Consider the following 17,436-nt stretch of genomic DNA (forward strand, 5'->3'; position numbering starts at 1 on the left):
ATGATTTCTAAGTTTAAAGTTCCAAACCACCGTATGATTCTTTGAATCATCCATGACAAGCTGTGAAATGATCTACATGATTACCATTTATTTTATCATTCTAGAACCTCTGAGATTCTGACTCATTCATGGTTTGGCAATATCGATGAATATTTAAAATTTTTTTTCTTGTAGTAGAAATAAAAATATATTCATCAGAGAGATTATAAATAAAGAAATTGGGAATCAAATTCACATTTGCTTTGCTTTTAATTCATGCCATGTTTCCCATGAGGTGTTATTGTAAGGAAACCTGAAGCTAGGACATTTAACTTTTTAACTTGTCTTTAATATCTTTATCTGTTTAGTGAAGTCTTTATTTAAACATTTGAATATGTACTTTTATCTTATATGATTATTTTCAATTTAAATAGAATACTTTTGCAAACCAAAAGTGAACTTTTGCCCTTTGAGTCTTGTCACTCTAATAGTGCTTGCTGTCATTAAAAAGTTATGTATACCATGTTTCTTAGGATACTAGTATGTCCAACTGACAGCTTGTACCGACACAGTCATCACGGTCAAGTAAAAGAAAATATGGTTGAATTTTTATTTTTTGTGACATGCTTGAAAATATATTGAAGGATTATCTTGTTTTATGTGTTCTAAAGGAGTGTTTAGAACTAAAATATGCCAACAAAAATTTTCCATGCTTACTCAAAATCACTTGAAGAGGGGAGAGGTTGATACCCATTACTAAGCTTAGATAACACAACAGCAACATTCCCCAGATCATTAGAAAAAAAATAGTTATCGGAAATCTTTGAAATGTAGTATAAAGCTAACAAAGATTTTGTACAAATATTTAAGCATTGGTTTATATGGCTAGAAAAGTTTACATTTCTATTAATTTTTTTTTTTTTGAGACAGAGTTTGGCTCTGTTGCCCAGGCTGGAATGCAGTAGTGCAGTCTCGGCTCACTGCAGCCTCCATCTCCTGGATTCAAGTGATTCTTCTGCCTCAACCTCCTAGCAGCTGAAACTACAGGTGCACGCCACCACGCCTAGCTAATTTTTGTATTTTTTGGTAGAGATGGGGTTTTGCTATGTTGCCCAGGCTGGTCTCAAACTCCTGAGCTCAGGTAACTTGCCTGCCTCACCCTTCCAAAGTACTGGGATTACAGGTGTAAGCCACCATTCCTGGCACATTTCTATTAAATTTGACAGGGAGAAAAAGTATGTAAACATACCACGGGTAGGAAAAAAAAACACATAGTGACCATCTGCACTATTGTGTCCCTCACCCTTTCAAACCACAATATGTGCTTTTACAATCTGACCCATGTCCCTTGCCTTACTCAAAAGCCTCAAGATTTATCTTACTAAGGGCTTTGTCTTCAACTCTCTTTCTTCTCTACTCACTCTTGAAACCACTTTAGAATATGCAGATATTATTTATATGGTATGTATGTATGTATTATATGTTTGTACAATGTGTAGCAACATTTTTTTCTCTCTAATAAATTGCTTGTTTAGGACATCTAGAAAAAGTCACTCATTCACAACGATTTACTGCATGTCTACAAGTCCCTGGCATTGTGCTAAGGAGACAGTTTATTGTGATGAATTAGAAGTTGCTCAGTAGAAATTGCTTCCTCTTGTATAATTCACTATCACATAACTGAGGATTGTGCTCATAGTGAACAGTCAATTCACTTCATAAAAGCTGCCTACACATATGAGATGGAGGCTTTGATAGACCTTTATGAGGTAAAGGAATATAAAATTTCAGGAGCCTATGAAAAGAGGCATCTGTAGATCCACCATGCTGTGTCCTCTTACATGTCCCTTTCTTTATTCTAGTCCCAATGTCACATGGCTCTGGGGCCTCATCTTCAGTGCTAGAGTTTCAAGGATTATGTGTACTTGGAGGGGACATCGGATTTTCTGGCAAGACAGGTCTTTAGTCTTGGCGCTGTCCCAGGTCAGCATTTTTCAAGAGTAAAGTCAACTTGGAAAAACTGTCTATGTTGGTCCCTCTTCTGAAAAATTTTTATCTTATTCTATGCTAATATTCTTAACAAATCTCCATATAATTAAAAAGGAAGAAGAGGAAACAGGAAAATTTTAAGAGGAAAATACTTAGCTTCTCTCAGTGACCAAAACTTTGTATCTGTGGTAAAATAGGCAAGCCTAATAAATACAAAAAAGTAGCAAAATATTATTGTACAAAACATTTCCTCCAGCCCAGAAAAGGTATTTCTAAATTAGTTAGTTGCTCTAGAAACTTTAATCAATCATGGTGGCCCCTGAAAAACTTTTATCAACAGCTTGGGAACCCATTCAACAACACAGATCTGTTTTTTCTTCCACCTTCTAGATTTTTGTGTTCAGAATTAAGTCTCACATCCCTTAGGGGTTGGAGAGACATACTTTGGAATATTCTGGTTCCTTTACTTTTATAGATGCTTTTGAGGGTGCTAAAGATGAATTGGAGTTTAGCAATCTGTGAAGTTTCAACATCTTTGCAGAGCTCAGTAGGAATCTTGAAAAAACACTTTTTACAGATTTGCTTTCAATTCAGGTTTTCTTATCTTCCTTTTTATGTTCTGATACTTGAAATTTTTGAAAGATACAAATTGCATAAATGATACCTTTTTCATGGAATTCTAGCATCAGAAGGATTTAGCATATTTCAAAGACATTTTACATTAATTCTTTTAATGTACCCACATATGAAATACGTTACATGTGTCATTGTTGTGCCCTTTTTGCCAATCAGAAGATTGAAGAACAGAATCCAGTTTTCTTATTTATTGTGGCAGAGAGCCCTACCACTGAAAAGAAAAAACATAAAATCCAAATATCAGAAAAGCAAAAGCTGGTCTCCACCATACTATATCCTGAACTTAAATGTGTGCGATTCTCTCAGGTTATTCATGTGCGAAATATTTTTTTAAGTACCCGATAAATCCTGTAGCTTCTAAAGTCAAGTTGAAAATTATCCTTTGCGGTGTATTTGATTCAGGAGATAGATACGTCTTGTCAGCCTATACTTGTTTTATCTTATTGTGAATACAGTTTTAGCCAGCCAAAGAGCTGAGTGGTATTAGAGAAAATATACCTGATTTTTTTCCCAGGCTGATGATTTACAAATAATTAGCGGTACACAGAAAGAAATTCTCTAACAATTAAGAACACATGTCTGGGCCCACTTAATTTCTGTGTTCCCCAGGTAGACCCAAACCGAGGAACCCATAAATATCTACATTTCCAAAATGAGCTGGAGCTGTTAGATGCTAAAATGATTACAAATGACTGCTATCACATGGTACATTTTTGAAGCACTTACCTTTCTAAGGAAGTGGTAGCATTTATTTATTTAGTCAGTCACTCATTCATCAACTATTTCCTACCTCCTCCAAAAAGCCATTTGGAGAGTTCTTTCAGACCTCAGAAAAATAACTCTACTTATTTGTTCTAAAGTAAACTTCTAACCGTCCTACCTGGCCTTGCCTCTGCTTCATGCTGTCCAAGGAAGCAGAACCCAGAATAAAGGGGAGAACAAGATAAGGCGATTCACTTGATTGTATAAGGAAAAAAACAACATAGTGGGAGTTAGAAGACCCACGTCTAGACTCATAGTCTTTGATCTCAAGAGAGTCACTTTGTGCCTATTTTCCTCATTTTCATGATGTAATACCTTCCTATTTTTACATTATAGAGATTTGAGTTTTGTATGTTTATGAGGAATTGAGGGTATATGACTGAATATTTAGAAAACTTTTGGAGTTTAATGAGAGGCTGTGAAAAAATCATAAGTATATAACATATCACCATACTATTTCTAATAACTTAAAATACTTATAAATATCAAATGAGATGATGTTTATGAAAGGATACTTAAAACAGCAAAGCTCTATTCTTACAATATTGATATTTTAATTACTATTTCTATCCCTTTGATCTCTTCTTCCTAATTACTTCAAATAAACCAAGTTTTATGTTTGTCACTAGGGCTGGCTGTGTACATTACAGCAATCCTAATTAATGTAGATGCTAAAGATATACATATGGCTAAGACCTTGAGTTTAAGAACTTAACACTCCAGTTTAAAATAGTTATTCCTGGTACTTAGCAGGTGCTTACTTTATGTTATCTGAATGAGGTAATGCTAGAGCATACTTAAAGATCATAGTAACTTGACTGCCTGGAAACCGTACAGAGGTGCTGCAGCTGAATTTGGAGCAGAGATCAGAAGAGAATATATTAAGTGGAGGTTGGGAATAAGCAAAACCAGTCTGAGTGGATTCTATTTTTCCCTGTTTACTTTCAGTGATATTTAGGCTTTAAAGGCTACATGCCATTTTAAACCTGAGAGCTGTGTACCTATGATACATTATCATAGAGTACTAAGACATAATGTTTTTTGCTATATTTTTAAAATACTGTTGACATCCAAATATAGAACCTTAATCCCCACATTATTCATTAATCAAATTGCAACTAGGTTAGAATGGCCATTTAAAACTCATTTTAAACTAAGTCATAATAATCAATATACCAAATTATCCTTTGTACATTGATGATGGATACTTATTCCAAAAAATCCCTTGAACTTTGACTGTTATACATCTCCCTTTACCCTACCCACTCTTCCCCCCTCCCGCACACCTGTTTTCCTGCATTTAAATTGCCAGTCTCATGAAAAGGACCCCCTTAACCTGTGCTCTGAGCATGGCATCTAACTGTAAGTTTGTTGCCTACTCAAAAAAGATTAGTAGTTTTATATTCTATCCAAAAGTATTATGTAAACTTTAATGGTATGTACATATGCATAAAAAATATTTTTTTCTCAGAATGCAAATATCCATTTAAATAAAAAAATTTTAAATTACACAGGCTAAGACATTCAGAGCTGTTAGAACAGCAGAGAAATCTACCAGTCTTTAGACTTCTGAGGTGGTGGGGGGAGTAAAACGGATGCATCTTACATCAGTTCCCTCAGAAAAGAACTATCTAGGAAGGCAGCCTGTAGCATAGAGCTCATCACTCCTGTGCAATCAGAGCCTCCATTGTCTTCAGAGATTGCTGCTGCCTTACAGGCCTGGCCCCTTTAATGGATGAGTAGCTTCTGAAGAAGCATTGTGACACCCAGATATAGAGTTCTTTCAAGCTACGCATTTGGGGAACCTTCATTTTGTTGCAGTGCAAGGGTAATGTCAGAATTTCCTGGAGTCAGTCATCACAGGAAATTGTCAGCAATTCATAGACTCCCTTTTACGTTTGCTTCAGCCTCTAGGGTAATCACAAAGATTATAGTCTCCATTTCAGCTCTCATATCACTGAAATATCCTCTGCTGAGAGCATGATTGATTTCCAGGGGCCAGCTTTTAACCTCAGCTTTGGGAGGGCCAGTGGAACTGTAGTGGTTTGATAACTGTCAACAACTGATATTGTGATATTGTTCTATTGTGAGGCAGCAGTCTGCTGATTCTTGACTAATTATAGAAAATCTTTTTAATAAAGTGGCATATCAACTTTTCATGTTGTCAGGTATAGGTATTTGTCTGATGTTAGTTAGTATTACAGGTTGCAGGGAGGCAGAAGGGTGAATAAAAATTTCAGATGAGTTTCATGAAGACTTTGAAGGGCCAAGCATCCTGATAGACTGAATTTCAGGAAAGAAAGCAGAATAATTCAGAAACATTTCTGAAAATCTTTATAAGGAGTGCATAGATTGTAAATACAAATGATTTTTGCCTCTTAACAGCCTTTTTCTGAATGTTACTGAGAGACTTGACATCTTTCATGACAACTTGCTATGTGGTTCATGTAGGTTTTTCTTCATTGTTTGATTAGGAATTCTTGGTGCCATATCCATGGCCAACATATAAGCAAACTGGATGTGTTTTTAACTGGATGTGATTTCATTCGCTGTATTTGTTTTTCTCTTACATATGTGTTACTCTATTCAGAACATATAGAGGCAGAAAGGGCTTAGTGTATGTTTGAAATAAATTTGTTAAATGCGATAGTTTTGCTTGGCAGTAACTATGTTTCCTTACAAATTCAGAAGAAAAGACAGTTCAATTTAAACTACTTTTGTTTGAACCAGTCTCCTTGCAATCACATGACAATAATGGTAAATCAAATGGACAAATGTTGAATGTCAAGCTGTACCATTAACAGAGCCTTATTCAATAATGCAATTATCATGGCAGAAAGCAGAGTGAAGCACTCTATTAAAGCTCTTTATTTTACTTTACAACTATTGTATATTTTATATACTATAAATGCAGAGACAAATTTGAACCAAAAATGTTTTCCAGCAAGAAGAGCTAATATGTGTACACATACCTATTTATAGAGAAGGGCAATAGCAAGACGAACAGATGACATAAAATATTTTTGCTATCAACTTTCCACAAAACCACTAAGGGACCACTTTCCTAATTAAAACCCTAAAATGTTAATGGCGACAAGGCAAGCCTGTGAGGAAGAGGACCAGTAGAATCAACTCTGATATAGCTGCGACATCCTTGGGTGGGAATCAGGGAAGGGGAAACAGATAAAATGTAGGATAAATATTTTAAAGAGAATATTTATGTATGTATGTATGTATATTTTTGAGGTGGAGTCTCACTCTGTCACCCAGGCTGGAGTGCAGTGGTGTGATCCTGGCTCACTGCACTTGAACCTCCCAAGTTCAAGCGATTCTCCTGCCTCAGCCTCCCAAGTAGCTGGGATTACAGACACCCACCAACACTCCCAGCTGATTTTTGTATTTTTAGTAGAGATGGGGTTTCGCCATGTTGGCCAGGCTGATCTGAAACTCCCAGCCTAAAGAGAAGTGTTAGATAAACTGCAAACAAATAATTTTTAATGTCAGTACGTGCCATGCAATGTTTGGCACATACTTTTAAAAATTATTTGTTGTTTACCCCTAAAATTCCACTTTAACTAGACAGCTTATATTTTTATTTGCTAAATCTGGTAACCATAGAAGGAGATCTGGATTCAGCTGTTACCTGAGGAGGCTCAAACAAGTCACTAAAATTCTCCAAATCTTTCTTCATTTTCAAGTGAGAAACACTAAACTCAGGCCGGTAGTTCTGGAGCCTGACCTTTCTGCTTCAGTATTCAGCGTTTTATTCTATTGAGTTTCCAGTTAGGATTGTTTGGGTGGGTGAGGAGGTTCTGGGGCTCATACAAAAACAATTTTTTTTTAAGTTTGAAAGTGTAGATTATCCCTAACATTTTACCACTGTGTAATGGGCATGTGGCATGGGAAATTAAGAGCCCAGAATACTTAGAACATTGCACATTTGTTACTTTGTCTAGAGCTTTGCTGGTCCTCAATTGCCATGTTTCTTCTTAGTGAAACGGCAAGAAATGTGTTGTCCCCCGTTTGGGAGAAAAATGCTTCATTTCCACTTAGCTTTGCAAAATGAAGAAATATGTTCAAACAGAAATATATTCAAAGTTTCAGGTTTCTCTTTTGCACTTCTTCCTGTCCGGTGGAGTTTTCTTTTCATCTTATACCTTTTTAATTGGTGTCATGGACCTCAGCATCAGAATGTATCTGATTAGTCACTGAATAGCCTTTCAAACTTAGCTTTGACAGAATGGTTTTGAAAGGATGTCAGTTAATGCATGTGGCTGTTCAGCAGATGTATTGATTTTTAAATCAAGAAAGTTTATTACTTCTCTAATCTCTTAGAAAGCCCTTGTAACATATTTTTGAGCCCGTTTACCAGAAAACAAGGAATTGTATCCTTACTTGGATTTGGAGATTTAGCACCACTGTTTTTTAAAACTGCATCTGTAAGTATCAGCAAGTATTCTTCAGTTACTTGTATACCTTTTTTTCTCTCCTAAAAATGAATCCTATTTTATAAAAAGATATCTTCAGATTTATTTTTGGTGCTGAATTTTATGTTATGGAAGTTTAATCTTGAGGACAATTTGGGGGATTGTTTTCCAGTCACTATTTAAAAAGAAAATAAAAGTCCAAAAACTAAGTACTGTCTTTTAGCTCACATATTTGGCCTGTCCTTTCAAACTTTGGAATGGATCTCTCATCAAATGTGCTGTGGAATAATCATTTCTCATGACCTATCTTCAAATGAATCTCTATTTTATTTCATAGTTTACACATCTACTAAAAAATTATTCTTTAGTCTGTCTCCAGAAATGACATATGTCTCATTTTATTTTACCCCAAGAAGATACAATGCTACATAAGGAAACACCCAGCCATTTTATTTAGATTCTCTTGGTGAATCTACTTTCTGTTCCTATCACTCAGAATAGTATACTACAGACAGTTTTGTTGGTATTTATCTTTGGGTGATAGAGTTTGTTGTCAGCTATATAAGTCTTGAGCTGTTCGTTGTTGCTGTTTAAATATGAATATATCTCATCGAGAAGTGTAAAGTATAAGTATTTTGAGGACAGTAACTTCTCCACATACAAAACATAATACTTATTTTATTTTTTCTTCTGCGATACTGAAATTCACAAGAGGTGAATTCTTATTAATTCCCTAAAAGATTCCAGGTAGTTTTTCATTTTGCTTAAAACATCTGTAATTTTTCTCATATTTTTTCAAAAGGCGATCTACTAATATCATATGAACTGTTATGCATGATTTTTGGAAGATGTTACAGATCTTTAAAATACTCTGTATACTTTGACCAAAAATTATTTTAGTTATAGGAACATCATATCTTAAAAATAAAATGAAAACCCTATCAGGAATTTTCTTTGCATCCTGATGGAAAAATACCTGTATTCCCTAATGATTTCCAGTCACATCTAAGTATTTGCTTATTTAATAATGGAAACAAACAAAGAAAAGCACAAAGTTTCCTTAGAAGACATAATTCAGCTCATTACCTTAATGCTTTTTCCCTACATTGAAAACAGCAGTTGTAATTGGGGTTGAGGATGCTTTGAGCTTCTTTAATAAATCACATTAACCAACCAGACCTTTCAGTATTCATTTAAAAACCTGAATATGAATACCTACACAAGAGAATTTCAGTTATTTAGTTTACTCATTTAAAGCTCAAATAGGAACATCAACGCCAAAAATGTTGCTGGGTATTGTGTGTTACTGACTATGAGGTAAAAGTAAACATTTAATTAAGTCCCATACCCATTTCAGAAATAAATTGAAAGTCTTATTTGTTAAACTGAACTTTTTGAAAAGCTCTTTCATGTGGCTTCTTAAATTACCCAGCAGCATAACTACAGCTTTGCTGCATCACTCTTGATCCCAGGCAGCATGGAAAATCACCAGGCATGTGGAGCTAGCCAGGAAAATGGAACATTTTACATTTGGACTGACCATATTTGTTACATACAAGGATCTACTGTGAGAGTTAGACATTCAGCTTCAGTCAGGTACCCAGGTCTAACCTTATGGCATCGCCTATTAACAAAATAACTATGGTCTGAAAAATAACTTAAGAATTATTTTTTCTACACAGAGAAGTTTAAAATTATTGTCAAAAGCATTACTAGGTTTCCACTAAAGAGAGAGGGATGGTGAAATCACCCATTCATTTGCTTTTAGCTTTATTATTTTTCCATTTGGTAACTCTTTAAGATTCAAAAAACTGTAAAAGATGAAAAACATTATATTGTTGTAATATCCTCAGAAACAACTGTTAGAGCTTAGACAACGTATGCATTTTTTTTTAAGACAAAAGAAGTAACTCATGATCATTTTGCTATTCACTCACCAAGTTCCAGACCAACCACACTGTACGGAAACCTATTAGAAAGGTCTCCAGAGGAGAGGAGTCTAGCACTTAGCATTCATCCTCAGAGAACTTTCAAATTGTAGATTACTTTTGCTTCCCTTTATTCTCGGGATTATGATAATGGTGGTGGCTCTGAGATCAGTTGTTGTCTTGCTAGTTGGTAGTTGAAAAAAATCCTCTGCAGATATCTCAGAGACAGCGTTGGAAGCTGAGGAGCATGTCTTTTAGTCTACAGGTTTTACCAATTATATGAGTTTGTATTCTGTATCAACTTCTCTAAATCATAGAAGAGATTTTTTTTTTTTGCATATTTGGTATGGCTTTACATGTAAAAGTATCTGAATTACAGGGGGTATCAAGGCAACAAAAATGTGTTTTTAGGAATTGTTCATAGTAAAATGTTTCTTTTCTTCTATTTTATTTCTTTCATGCCACTGACAACCCTGTGAAAATACCTTATTTATCACTTTAGAGATTTGGGTCTGGGACTCCCCAGCTAAAATGTTGGATTTTTGAAAGCCTATTCTCCACTGTATGTCCAACTCCTAAAACTATGTATGATAGGTACTTAATAAACTTTTATCATATAAATAAAATTTCAAGAAAGATATGGTAAATATATAAACAAATTGGAAATCATACATTTATAAAAGTGTAATATGTTGAACGAAAATTCCTAAGGACAGAAATGAATATTTAAAGTTGATATGAAACCTTTATCTCTGAAAGAGTTGCGCCTTTTACTACTAGAGTCATCTAGAAAAAAGACATTATGTTGTGACAGAAACCCCAAAATAGAATGAAGATCAAATTTCTCCAGAATAAATGACCAGAAAATACAGAGTTTAGAGTTTAGTCTTCTTTTCTTTCTTTCTTTTTTTTTTTTTTTTTGAGATGGAGTCTCCCTCTATTGCCCAGGCTGGAGTGCAGTGGCATGATCTTGGCTCATTGCAACCTCTGCCTCATGGGATCAAGAATTCTCCTGCCTCAGCCTCTCAAGTAGCTGAGATTACGAATGTCTGCCATCTCGCCAAGCTAATTATTGTATTTTTAGTAGATACAGGGTTTCACCACTTGGCCAGGCCGATCTTGAACTCCTGGCCTCATGATCCACCCGCCTCGGCCTCCCAAAGTGCTGGGATTACAGGCGTGAGCCACCACACCTGGCCAGTCTTCTTTTCAAAACAGATCTTCAGCATACATCACAGGATTTTTTTTTCTTGACTTTAGTCATCCTTTCTGTCAATGGAATATACAACTCTTGTTTGGTAATTCCCAGAGTTTCTCAAAGGAGCCCTGACAATATGGAATTGGAGTGAAATATATCAAGCTTTCTAAATTCATATTTTAGAAAACAGAGGGAAAAAATGAAATACTATTCTGTACTTTACTCTGATAGGCTACCTCATCTCTGGGCTGACTCCCTTGTGTTTTCTATAAGGAATATATACTGCCATTAAGGAGGCTCTACAAAAGTGGGAAAAACTGAAATCCTGGAGTTTCACCTAATTTTGGCAGCTATCAGATGTTGCCAGTAGTCAACTAGCCTCAAAATACTTAAAAGCCTGCAACATTTTAATAAAATAGCAGTAGTAGCAGCAATAATAATAAAGCTTTGCTGGATCTGAGACTTAGATATAATGTAATCTGTTAGTTTCTGAAGTATGTGTTGTGTTGTTATTGCCTTTATAACAGCTCTGAATGAATGGTTAACTTTCTGCTTGGGTAATTGTATCCCAGTGAAAGAGGGGCCCAGTTAATGTTGTTGCTTGCAAGCCACAACCAATATATGGTTTCAGCAAAGAACTGGGGATTCTTGAGGAAACCACCTTCCCAAACACTTGACCCTTGGTTTAATAAACAGCTTGTTGAGAGAGTGACCTGCCATTCGTCTTCGTTTCAGCAGCACTGATCACATCTGGTGAACCCTTGTCAGGGAGCTCTGGGTAGGAGAAGCAGTGTCAGCAAGGCAAACCTCAGCTTTTACACACTCCAAATGCAAACATGCAGATCCCATGGTAGCATGCACTCCCTGTGTAATGTTCCATGCAGTGTATTTTTAATGAAGCTTCTGAATTGAAATTCAAAATAGTACAAAGTTCTGTGGTTCCAGTCTGGGCAATATGGTGAAACCCCATCTCTACAAAAAGTTAGCCAAGCTTGGTGGCACGTACCTGGAATCCCAGCTACCCAGAAGGCTGAGGTGAAAGAAACACTTGAGCCTGAGAGGCAGAGGTTGCAGTGACCCAGATTGAGCCACTGCACTCCATCCTGAGTGACGGAGAGAGACGCTGTGTCAAAGAAAAAGTTATATGGTTAAACTAGTGTTGCCAAGAATATACAATCCTTTGTATTTTTGGATTTTTAAGATAAAAAAATTGTCTTTGTTATAGCTGTGCCTGTTTTCTTTCTATTCAAATTTTCAAGGATTTTTAAAAAGCAAAACATCAACATAAAGACATATGGTCAGTCTTTAAATATAAAAGAGAAAACCCATTTTAAAGTAACCTTAGAGAAATATTGCTCTTCAGTGACACAGCTATCACCTAAACATGTTGTTTCATGAATGTTTGAAGTTCTATTGAGACCCTATTGTCACATCTTTTCCCCTTAAGTCTGATATTGAAAAAGGAAGGGACAAAAAATAGCTATTCTTTTTGTACTGCAGTAATTCCATAGTATCACAGTTTAAAAGTTGATACTTGGCCAAACTTCCAGAAGGCCCAAAGTCATAAGGATTTAGTAGCTGAGGTCTGCTTAGCAGCAAATTGAGGGCAGGTGCTTTGCAGCAAATGGAGGACAGGTGCAAATGATGACTGCCACTTGCAAACACGTAATCTCTAAATATTCCCAGGACTTCTGTTTTTTTTTTTTTTTTTTTTCTGTGTGCAAACCCAATTGTTATCATGAAGAAAGAGGACAGGACAGCCCAAATTTTTATTTATGGCTTTCCTGAAGTTGCACAAGAAGAAATGGGCCTACCCTAAGAATATCAGAAATGAGTCAGAAAGAGAAAACCTAGACTTCTTTCTCCAGGAGAATTTTCCTTAAGCACCTTAGGTTTGTGTAGACAGCTACCTTCCAGGATGCAGAAGTTTCAGGAATGCTTGTCTATTCTTCTCCAAACACATACTCTTTAGCAGTGAAGTGCAGTATACTCAGGGCTCCTGCAGTGTTCCTTTAGCAGGGAACAACATGGAGAGAGACTTCTACCTGTGTTTGAATGCTGACCTACGAACTTGAGGGTGATTCATTATTGAACCTCTCGAAGCCTTGGATTCCTCATTAGTAAAAGGAGGATAATAATCATGTCTGCCTCAGGTGATGATGGAGACTACAGGAGGTAGTTCCTTAGTATAGTTCCTGGCAAATCTCAGGAAATCAAAGCTGCTATTATAATGATGTTTATTATTGTTATTACACAGCTAGAAAAAAGAAAAAGAAAATAGTCCTGGGAGAATAACACACAGATGTCATTGTCAAAAGGAAAAAAATATCAAAGTAGGGGTGGCGGCAGGAGGGACAGGCATTTTTGGGCCTCTCATGCCTCATTGTTTTGCTTAATGGCAACTTATTTTCCCAACCTCCGATTGCATAGAGTTTGTACTACCTTTTTCACTTTTTAACTTTTAAAATTATGCCCTTTTTTGTGTTTTACTCATTTCCCTATCCAGCCTAAGACAGCATCTAAAATATATTGGAACTGTAGAAATATTTGCTCAATGGCTGATTTGAAATTTTAAAAGTAAAAAACCTGGTTTCTATTTCTGTTTACTAGAACTACCAGGGCCTGCTATACTGTATAAGTAATAAATGCTTAGCAAATGCTTTTTAGAACATTGGTTAAAATAGATCATTAAGTGTAAGGTGAGATTTTCTCATCTTTACAAATAGTATGGGCTGGGCAAGTTGGCTCACATCTGTAATATCAGCACTCTGGGAGGCTAAGGCAGGAGGATTACATGAGGCCATAAGTTCAAGACCAGCCTGGACAACATAACTAGACCCTGTCTCTACCATAAATAAATAAAAATTTTTAAAAATTTAGCTGGGCGGTCGGGCGCGGTGGCTCACACCTGTAATCCCAGCACTTTGGGAGGCCGAGGTGGGCAGATCACGAGGTCAAGAGATCAAGATCATCCTGAGCAACATAGTGAAACCCCATCTCTACTAAAAGTACAAAAATTAGCCGGGCATGGTGGCGTGTGCCTGTAGTCCCAGCTACTCGGGAGGCTGAAGCGGAAGAATCGCTTGAACCCAGGAGGCGGAGATTGTAGTGAGCCGAGATTGCACCACTGCACTCCAGCCTGGCGACAGAGCAAGACTCCATCTCAAAAAAAAAAAAAAAAAAATTAGCTGGGCACAGTGGCACAGGCCCGTACTCCTAGCTACTCAGGAGGCTGAATTGGGAGGATCCTATGAGTTTAAGGGTTCAGTCATGCCACTGCCCTCCAGACCGAGACTCTGTCTCTGAGAATAAAATAAATAGTATGGATAAAAGAAAGTCCTGTACAATTCTTCAGTGGTCTTTTTGTTTTGTAATGAGGGTGATGCCCAAGTTCCCACCCAGTGCTATCTGATGGCTAGTTAAATCCTTTTAAGACTCTTACAAGAATAGACTCAAATGTCATGACTCTTGAAAAGTACTGGGATAGTTGAACAAATTTATTATTCCATTTTCTCTGCCTAAAGTCCCAGATAGCAAAATTTTCTAGAGTCTAAATATAATCTAGTATTCGTCAAGTCACTTGAGCACACAGCCCCCATCTTAGATGCTTCCTACCTTTAGTGAAGTGCTGCAGTGTGTTTATTTTCCCTGTGTCTAGGTTTCGCTTGCAACTGCATATTTTTATATGACTTTTTACACTGTGTAGATGTAAATTACTTTTTGGTATACCAAGAGAAAGTAATGCTCTTAAGAAAAAAAAAGTTCACATAGATTTGTAGTTCCTGCAATCTCAAATACACCAAAAAAATAGTTATTCTTATTTTTGTATTGAAAATATGATAGATGGTCTGATAAGGCCAACTTCATTAATGCATTTTATAAGTACTACAATATAATCGTTAATTTGTCCCTACATAGCCTCCAATTACCTCCTCAACTCCTGGTAACAGCCGCAACCTCATCTTTCATTTTTATTACCTACCAGTTAATTGCACTAATAGGTCTTGCTTTTCATTTCTGCATGATTTTCACTAGAAAAAGTGGCAAGTGTTAACTTTTGCTGCTTTTTAGTTAGTAAGTGTTTCAGGCTTTTTACTCAGAGAAAAGCAAGGAAAATGGGCTTTTCAATTTTTCATGGAATTGTGCTTCCTAGTCTCAAAATTCCAGATGACTGCTTCTAACTTTTACTTTTTTAGAAAAGAAGAGGCTTATTTGGGACCAATAAATTTTGCCAGGTAAGGAATGTTGGTAGCTAGATCTGTGTGGTAGGGTATTTTTTTTTCTTTAAAAAAGCTTCTTTAGTATTATTTCCTAATGAATTATAATTTTCTCAATCCATAGACAGCTTTTTTTTGCACAATTTGAACTAACATGAACTAATTTAGTATGACTACTTAATAAGACATTTGTTAATTTAAAAGATATGTTGCAAACACTTAAATATTTTTGAAAGTACTTGTTCATTTTTAACAATGTCTATAAAATGCCAACAATCTTTAACAATGAGAATTTGTTATGTAATTGCAATATCTCCAATAATTTTTGAGTAGTCTACACATTAAATCATTATGATATAAAACAGTTTTGACTATACTAAACTGAGTTATTTGCATTGATCACATTTTAAGATTTATGATAATGATTTTATTCATCCTGAATATTTTATTCATCCTGAAACTTTGTGATTGAATAAAAGAATTATCATTGTTTTAGTTACATGCATCTCATTATGACTACAGAGAACTGGCATTACACTAGCAGAGGAAAAAAATGTAAGTTACCATAAATTGATATCATAGCTATTTTATCTAGCTTTTAGAGCATTGTACTAATGCTAAGAACAACAATTGAGAATTGTACCACTTTATACTTTTGATTTAAAAAGTATCTGAAAGCTTTCTTCATTACTGTCACATTTGGATCACATTGAAAGACTCAAGTATTTGTAGTTATTGCATCAGAGGGCAAATACTCAAAACATTAGTTTGGCAGTGTCTGTTTCAAAATCAGATGCATTGTCAAATGGGGCATTCTTTTTTATTCCGTTTAAAGTCTCTTTTCAAGTAAATCACGTGCCCCAGAGTGACATTTAAATATGAAAATATAACTATAGAATTTTGTGATAAACAGCAGAAGAAAAGAGATCTAGACTAGAAGAAAAAGTGAATCTTTTCCAGAAACCTATAAGGAAATATAGAATTAAGAGAAAAATAAGAAAATCTGCTCCAAGTGAGACAGATGGGGCTGCAATCTTCATACAATTAGTTATAAGTTATCCAAAGGATGAAAAAGCAGCAAGAGTTTATGACAAGTGGCAAAGAAGGGGTAGAAAGGCTGTGCTTATTTAGTTGATTTTATGAGAAAAATTAGGATTACATATAGAAACTGGAGGAGCCGATTCTGGGGAGAGTTTCATGAACTCCACAGAGAGTTTTAGAGAACAGATGGATGGAAACTTTCCTACATTTCTGTTTGGAGTACTCAACCACAACTCACCTTTCAGGGTGGAGAGCTGTCAGCCTTGGAGACACAAGGCATATTTTCAGGCCAGTGTGGTGCAAATGTGAGATTTGAGCAGAATAAAACTATTAGGGGGTGGGCATAGAGGCTCACGCCTGTAATCCCAGCACTTTGGGAGTCCAAGGCAGGCAGATAACCTGAGGTCAGGAGTTTGAGACCAGTCTGGCCAACCTGGTGAAACTCTACTAAACAAACAAACAAAAAACTAGCCAGGTACAGTGGTGGGCACCTGTAATCCCAACTACTTGGGAGGCTGAGGCAGGAAATCACTTGAACATGGGAGACAGTGGTAGCAGTGAGCCAAGATCATGCCACTGCACTCCATTCTGGGCCACAAAGCAAGACTTTGCCTCATAAAAAACAAACAAACAAACAAACAAACAAAAAAAAAAAACTGTATTAGGAGTTATGTGAAAAATTATGTAAGCAGCTAACAATTTTTAAAACTTAATGAGAATATTTATATTCAAAGATCTTGTTGGAGCTGTCAATAGATATAATAGTCAACTAAAAACTTGAAACTAGATATTCGTAAATGTATCTTTTGTCTTTCTATGTTGTGGCAGCATGAGAACAGGTACGATACATGCATTCACTTTGAGGAAAGTTTTAATGTTGATGTTAATTTCAATATATGTTTTAAAAGGAGTAATAGGAAAGTGTACATTAACTCTATCATTTATTGTTTAAGTGTATCTTAATTTGATTTAAAGAAAAAATATTAGTGTATGGATACGGCAAAAAAATGAAAATAGCATGCAGAAAACTGGTATTTAGGAAATATTCATATTGTTTAATCCCTTGTAGCTCACATATCACTAGATGAGAAGTATTTTCCAGAGCCTGAGAACAGAAACTATCTCAATAAAATTCTCTTGTTTTTTAACTTTTGTGGGATTTTTTTCATCCTGCCAAGATAAGTTAGTTAGTTTCATTTTTAAGCCTGTCTAAACTGATTTGCCATGTCTGGTAACTGTCAAAAAGTATAGTTTCATGT

The 17,436-nt window shown here is 35.8% G+C and overlaps 1 protein-coding gene across 11 annotated transcripts in view; it reads left to right on the top strand.

Annotated features, from left to right (window-relative positions):
• Positions 1 to 17,436, top strand: part of ZNF385B (zinc finger protein 385B) — a 385,918-nt gene that overhangs the window by 291,749 nt on the left and 76,733 nt on the right. For 8 of the 11 annotated variants that reach the window (XM_032292786.1, XM_032292789.1, XM_032292790.1 and 5 more), the window contains one exon: positions 15,116 to 15,154. The exons of the other annotated variants lie outside the window; for them this stretch is intronic. In XM_032292786.1, coding sequence (XP_032148677.1) covers positions 15,116 to 15,154 — 39 coding nt within the window. The remainder of the gene's footprint in view (positions 1 to 15,115; positions 15,155 to 17,436) is intronic. 11 annotated transcript variants of the gene reach the window in all.

The sequence above is a fragment of the Sapajus apella genome, unplaced genomic scaffold (genome assembly GCF_009761245.1).
Source record: "Sapajus apella isolate SASKATOON/1434 unplaced genomic scaffold, GSC_monkey_1.0 scaffold28, whole genome shotgun sequence".
NCBI classification, from domain to species: domain Eukaryota; kingdom Metazoa; phylum Chordata; class Mammalia; order Primates; family Cebidae; genus Sapajus; species Sapajus apella.